A 6,892-nucleotide genomic window follows, 5' to 3' on the forward strand; every position below is an offset into this window, starting at 1 on the left:
ACTCCAGGGGTGGTCTGAGCAGTGCTGAGCACAGGGGCAGGAGAACCTCTCTTGTCCTGCTTGAATAACATAAACCCTCTAAAAATGTAACCAAGACATCCAGTAGCACTTGCTTATGCTTTTAAAGTAGAGTGAGGCATCTGAGCAGCAGTTAAACAACCTTCAGACCCAGACACTTGGATTTGTTTGAAACCACTGTTTCAAGTGGTTCCATATGTCTGAAATTAGGGTGCTACCAGAAGTGGGAGTAAAGCACAGCATTAACTCCAAACAGAACACCAAACTCTGCTGTTTCTTTAGGTGAGATGCATGTTGCTGTTGGCAGTTACAAGCAATTGCTGGAATGTAGCACACTGTAATAAACTAGATGTGATATTTGCCAAGCTTGCAGGCTTGCCATCTGGACACCAGAATGCTGCTCTTAGCGCTTTGCAGGTGAAAAATGGTGTTGAAGTGCAGGGAACTGAAGTGTGCCTTGCAAATAAAAACCTTACAAGCTGCAGCCCCTTGGACTCAACATTTGTTTAAAGCCTGGACTAATTCAGTGATCTGGACTTTTATGGCTTCTTTGCAGTAACACAGACTAAAGCCATGCCAAAAGCAGAGATGCCAAAGGAGCAAGCTTTGGTAACTGCTTGGGTTTGCAGCATGCTCCTGCAGATACATCGACCACCACCAAGCTGTTTTTTACCCTGAGACAGGCACTGGTTTCTACACACCAGAGGCTGTAGCCAGGTGGGGTTGGGCTCTGCTGCCAGGCAAGCAGCAAGAGAACAAGGGGACACAGTTTCAAGTTGTGCCAGGAGAGAACTAGGCTGGATATCAGGAGGAAGTTGTTGGCAGAGAGAGTGATTGGCATTGGAATGGGCTGCCCAGGGAGGTGGTGGAGTGCCCATGTCTGGAGGTGTTGAAGCCAAGCCTGGATGAGGCACTTAGTGCCATGGTCTGGTTGATTGGCCAGAGCTGGGTGCTGGGTTGGGCTGGAGGAGCTTGGAGCTCTCTCCCAGCCTGCTCGATTCTGCTCCTACGAACTCCCCTGCAAGCCCATCCGGTTGCGCCGCCAGAGGGCGCAGTCTCTGAGGACTCAGAGCAGCCCGCAGCAGCCTCGGCTCCAGGGGAGGGTCTCCAGCAGCAGGACAAGACTTGGCCAGCAAGGGACAGAGTCCTACCGGTAGCACTTCCAAGTGCATGGCCTCTGAGCTATGTATCTGGAAATAATTCTTCACATCTATTTTTCCCTCTTAGCAAATGTGATGCTTTTATTGTGTTATGCTCATTTCACAGGGGAATAACTGTGCACGGAGGGGAAATAGTGAGATAGAAAGTTTCTTAACTACCTGGTGTCTTAATTATTACCTGGGTTTAATTATGGCTGTTGAGAATAATCCTTCAGCATGGGATTAAGTTCTACTGATTACAGAATTACAGAATCATTGAAACAAGCAGGTTGGAAGAGACCCCCAGGCTCATCCAGCCCAACCTAGCACCCACCTCTAGACAATCAACCAGACCATGGCACTAAGTGCCCCAGCCAAGCTTGGCTTCAACACCTCCAGGCACAGCGACTCCACCACCTCCCTGGGCAGCCCATTCCAATGCCAATCACTCTCTCTGACAACAACTTCCTCCTAACATCCAGCCTAGACCTGCCCTGGCACAACTTGACACTGAAAATTGTGCCAGGGGAGGCTTAGGTTGGATAGAAGGAAAAACTTGTTTGCTGCAAGAGCAGGCAGGGATTGGAACAGGCTGTGCAGGGAGGTGGTGGAGGTGTCCAGGAGAGGTGTGGACGTGGCCCTCCGGGGGACATGGTTTAATGGTCATGGTGGTGTCAGGTCAGCAGCTGGACTCGATGGCTTTAGAGGTGTTTCCCAGATGAAATAATTCCACGGCTCTGTGATTTGTAGCTGTGTGAAGACTTTCACCGGCTGAGGAGTTTCTCGTTTTTACCCAAGCTGGCAACTGAGGGCTCAGCAGAACGAGGGGCAGAGTGGTGCCCACCTCGCCTAGGGACGACTCGTGTTGACTCCCGCCGTGAAACCCAGGTGACAGCAGCGGATGGCGGCGCAGTAAAACGCGAGGTGTGAAGAGCGCAGAGCGAGAGCAGCGCCAGAGCAAGAGCCTTCTCCTCCCCACCCCAGCAGACCTACCTCTCCTCCAGTGCAGGGGAAGGGGCTCGAGTATCTCGAAGTGCAAATGGCTCCTCTCTGCCTCACGTCATCCTCCAGCCCAAAGGTGGCCGAACAGTTAGCAGCGAAGTATTTGTAAGGCTTCCACGTCTCGCCGAAGTCCTGGGAGCGCTCCAGCACCATGGCCGCCGGCCGGGGCGACTTGAAGACCAGGATCAAGTGAGTGAAGTAGAAGGCGGCTTCCAGATCCAGCTGGATGGTCTCCCGAGGGGTGTCCGGAGCCGACTGCCACCAGGTGCGGGGCAGACGGAAGGGTGAGTCGGCCATGGCGGCGGCAGGGTGAGCCAGCCCGGCCTGAGCCCCGCTGCAGCGGCCGCAGAGCAGGCGGCGGCAGCGGCGCTGCGCGTCCGCGGCGTAGGCGCAGAAGGGCTCGGTGCCGTTGCGCCCGCAGGCGGTCTCCGTCCGCAGCGCCCGGCCCTGGGCTAGGTTGCCCATCCGGGGGTTGCAGGCTTTGTCGCAGGGGCTGCCCGCTCCCGCCGCACCGTCCGCACCTGCAAGGCAAGCAGAGGTGAGGGCTGGAGCGGGCTCCGAGGCGGGCACAGCAGCAGCCGTGCCCCGTGGTGCGCTTCCCGGGGGCGCTGAGAGCACATGCCACAGGCACCCCGGCAACGGACAGCACCGCGCTGCTGCTCGCCGCTCCCCTCCGGGCAGCTCAGTGTGCCCGTAACAGCGAAAAACGCTCAGGGCTTCTCCAGGCTTGGGGAAAGCCCTGCCCAGAGTGGCAGAGCAGGCAGCAGCGTGTCCAGAGCAGGACCAGGAGGATGCTCAGAGGCTGCAGCAGCTCTGCTGTGAGCACAGACTGAAAGAGTTGGGGCTGTGCAGGCTGGAGCAGAGGTGGCTCCCAGGTGACCTTCTTGTGGCCTGCCAGCATCTGAAGGGGGCTGCAAAAAAGCTGGGGAGGGACTTTTGAGGCTGTGAGGGAGTGGTAAGAGTGGGGGGAATGGAGCAAAGCTGGAGGTGGGGAGAGTGAGGCTGGAGGTGAGGAGGAAGTCGTTGAGCAGGAGAGTGGTGAGAGGCTGGGATGGGTTGCCCAGGAGGTGGTTGAGGTCCCATGGCTGGAGGTGTTTGAGGCCAGGCTGGCTGAGGCTGTGTGCAGCCTGCTCTAGGGTAGGGTGTCCCTGGGCACAGCAAGGGGCTTGGAACTGGCTGCTCCTTGTGGTCCCTTCCAACCCTGACTGATGATATGATTCTCTGATTCTAATGCTAGGTCGAGGCTGTATTGGATCATAAAAAGCATTAAATAATAATAATAATAATAATAATAATAATAATAATAATAATAATAATAATAATATATTATTGTTATTATAATTATATTATTTATATAATATATTATTATTATTATTATTATTATTATTATTATTATTATTGTTATTATTATTGTTATTATTATTGGAAATAAGCAGTGGTTATCTGTATGTGGGCAGGCCAGACCCTCTGAGGTGCATAATGTCTTCTTTATCACCAGGCCAGTCATACAGTCAGCTTTGTGCACCAATTAGTATGCCTTCTTCTTGGCATTCTTGTTCTGTCCAAAGGTCGTTTCAGTTTAGCATCCAATAAAGCCTTTATTTGGGGTTTATTCAGCTTTTGCCTGCAGTGTCATAGTTGCAATTAAGCTGTATTGCAATGCTGGCAGAGGCTAAGCCTTCAGAGCCTGACAGTGCTGCCCAATCTTTCTGCTCCCCAAGAAACACCCTGGAGAGAAAAACGTTTCTACCACCAAAGATCTGTGCAGGTTTTCTGCAGGGATTATTCAGAACAGATGTGGCCCACTGCTTGTTACAGAACCATTACAAAATGCTCCTGGATCCCCTCTCTGGATCTCAGGCAGCCTTGGGAAATCTGTGGTGAACAAGAAATGCTGTTTGTTTTCTACAGGGACCAGTTAAAGACTCTGAGATGATCTCCTTTAAGTGAGCAGAATATGTTTACTCCAGGAAAGCAAACAAAGCTGACTGTAAAACTCATGTAATATCACTTCCACCTCCTGAACATCCCTTTCAAATCGCTGTCTAAACATTAACACAGCTCTCCCGAGGAGCAGATAAGTGCTATTATCATGTTATCAGTCAGGCTTGCCACAAGTTGGCCTCGTTTATGCCTTTGGCTGCTTTCCTGGATTCTTGGGCTACGTGTAACACGATGCAGCTAGCCACTGAATAAACAGATGAACACCGACTGCCCTTCCCTCGGCTGGGGAGGGCAAAAACAGACTGGGGAAGAGGGAAAAAAGAGCAGGGCTCAGCCAGCACCCCGGGACAGATCACGATTACTGTTTGTCTTCGCCAAGTCCTTATGGGTTGTTTCTGCACCTCACTGATTATTGCCTCCGGGGAGGCAGTGGAGGAGGACATGGTCAGTGGGAGGTCTCATGGTGACTGCACCGGTGGCAGGACTTGGAATGGCTGTCCCAGAGGTGATGGCAGGGACTTCTGGTATAGCTGTCCTAGGGGTGATGGCAAGGATTTGGTATACCTGTCCCAGGGGTGATGGCAGGGACTTGGTATACCTGTCCTAGGGTTGATGGCAAGGACTTACTCGGTATACCTGTCGCAGGGGTGATGGCAAGGACTTGGTATACCTGTCGCAGGGGTGATGGCAAGGACTTACTCGGTATACCTGTCGCAGGGGTGATGGCAAAGACTTGGTATATCTGTCCCAGGGGTGATGGCAAGGACTTGGTATACCTGTCCTAGGGTTGATAGCAAGGACTTACTTGGTATACCTGTCCCAGGGCTGAAGGTGAGGACTTGGTACACCTGTCCCAGGGATGATGGCAAGGACTTTGTATGTCTGTCCCAGGGATGACAGCAAGGCTCTACCTAAGTCCAGCCAGGAGAGGTTGGCTACCAAATTGCCATGTGAATAGGAGCTCAGAAAAGCAAACCAATGTAATGGTAAATTTAAAGTAATTAACTGCTCATGGCTCTGCTCACACACGGTCACTGACTGCAGCTGTCTTTCGACCAAGCACAGAAGGTCCCTTCCTCACCTGGGGGGCCAGATTCAAGGACCTCAGCTTCAGCAAGATTTGAGACATACTGCTGGCACACAGACCCCACTTCCCAACGCAGGGGCAGGCGGTGGGGAGAGGAAACCCCCTGTGAAAGGCTGCTTGTTTTCACATGAACTGGAAAGAGCTGCACGAGGGATGCGGTGATGGAAAGTGACAGCTTTCTAGTGCCAGGTTGGCTGCACGGGAGCTCAGCACAGCCACAACCCAGAGCACAAAGCTTTCCACGCCGTCAGCTCACCGCTGCTCTGCCGCAGCCCCCGACAAGGCGCTGTGCTTTGCTTTTCTTGCACTTAACGAATCTGCTCAACTAAATAGCCTCCCCAGACCATATACTGTACATGCCACCGGTCTGGGATCTTCTGTGATGAGTAAGAGCATGTAGAGAACCATGACTCACCTGTAAAACATCCATGGAAAATCATATGCTTCCTGCTGAAGCGTTTTAACAACACTTAGCCTTGTGATGTTTCATTTATATCTTGGGCCCGATTAAATCTTTGTTTCCCATCTGGGACTTCTTGTTTTTTTAGGTTGGTTTTATTTTCGTCCCACCACCACCACCTTAAATTAGGAAATTGGCACCGACTTACGACCGCCCGAGGAAGTGTTATGCAAACTGTTTATGCCCAATCGTCTGTGGTGCGGGGCGGCAGGACGCGGCTGCGGCTGGAGCTTGGGCGCAAAGTCTTTATGCTGCGCGAAGGAGCTTTCAAAACCCTGCCCACCCGTGCCCACCCGTGCCCACCCGTGCCCACCCTGCCCGCCGCCCTCCCGACGACTCGGGGCACCCAAACGCGGACTTTTCCGCCGCCGCACAGCACCGGGGAGAGTGGCGGTCAGATGCCCAGCTCCCGTAGGGCTCCTCTCCGCCGCTTAACCGGAGTCCCGGTCCCCTCTTTGTCTGCGGCGAGAGGTGCGGGGCTGGGTGCGCAGCCGCGGCCAGCGCTCCTCCGCGCACATAGCCGCGCACCTACACAACGTGTAGGGACAGCGGCATAGCCAGCACGTACGTACACACATGCACATCGTATGTGCGTGTGCACAGACACGCGTGTGCATGCGGCGCGCAACCGCGTACGTGATAGCGGCTGCATGGGCACGGCGGTGTACACAAACACCGTGCGTATGGATACGCACGGCGATGTATTCACACGCTCCCTGCTTATAGATACGCGCATCCGCGCACATTCGTGCTGCGCACACGCCGAAAGCACAGGCAGCCCCGTCCCTACCTCGCCCGCCCGCCCGCGGAGAACGGAAGACACCGAGCGCCGGTCGGTCGCGACCCACCTGCAGCGGCGGCGGCGGCGGCGGTGCCCGGCAGCGGCAGCGGCAGGAGCAGCAGCAGCGACAGGAGCAGCGGCGGCAGCCACATCCCGCTCCCCATTCCCGCCCGCCCCGCGCTCCCCGCCGCCCCGCGGCGCGACCGGCCCCGCGCGGCATCAGCGCCCCGCGCGGCACCGGCGGGCGGGCGCGCGCCGCCCCGCCACCGCCGCCCCGCGCCCCGCGCCGCCCCGCGCCGCGCCGCAGCCCCCGCCGCAGCCCGGCCCCCGCGCCCCGCCCCGCCGCCGCCGCCGCCGCTTTGCCCTCCCATCGGGGACGGTTGCCGGTGCGCGGCGAGCAGCGGTACTGCAGCGGAGAGCACCGAGGCGGGCGGCGTGATGCTCAGGAGGGGGCCTGGCTG

At 55.4% G+C, this 6,892-nt stretch overlaps 1 protein-coding gene across 2 annotated transcripts in view; it reads right to left on the reverse strand.

Annotated features, from left to right (window-relative positions):
• Positions 1–6,594, reverse strand: part of NTN4 (netrin 4) — a 43,014-nt gene extending 36,420 nt beyond the window's left edge. For both annotated transcript variants that reach the window (XM_064154951.1, XM_064154950.1), the window contains exons 1-2: positions 6,499–6,594; positions 2,151–2,680 (exon numbers count right to left, since the gene is read on the reverse strand). In XM_064154951.1, coding sequence (XP_064011021.1) covers positions 2,151–2,680; positions 6,499–6,583 — 615 coding nt within the window. In that variant the 5' untranslated portion in view covers positions 6,584–6,594. The remainder of the gene's footprint in view (positions 1–2,150; positions 2,681–6,498) is intronic.
• Between the last annotated feature and the right edge of the window lie 298 nt (positions 6,595–6,892).

The sequence above is a fragment of the Pogoniulus pusillus genome, chromosome 15 (genome assembly GCF_015220805.1).
Source record: "Pogoniulus pusillus isolate bPogPus1 chromosome 15, bPogPus1.pri, whole genome shotgun sequence".
Classification (NCBI taxonomy): Eukaryota; Metazoa; Chordata; class Aves; order Piciformes; family Lybiidae; genus Pogoniulus; species Pogoniulus pusillus.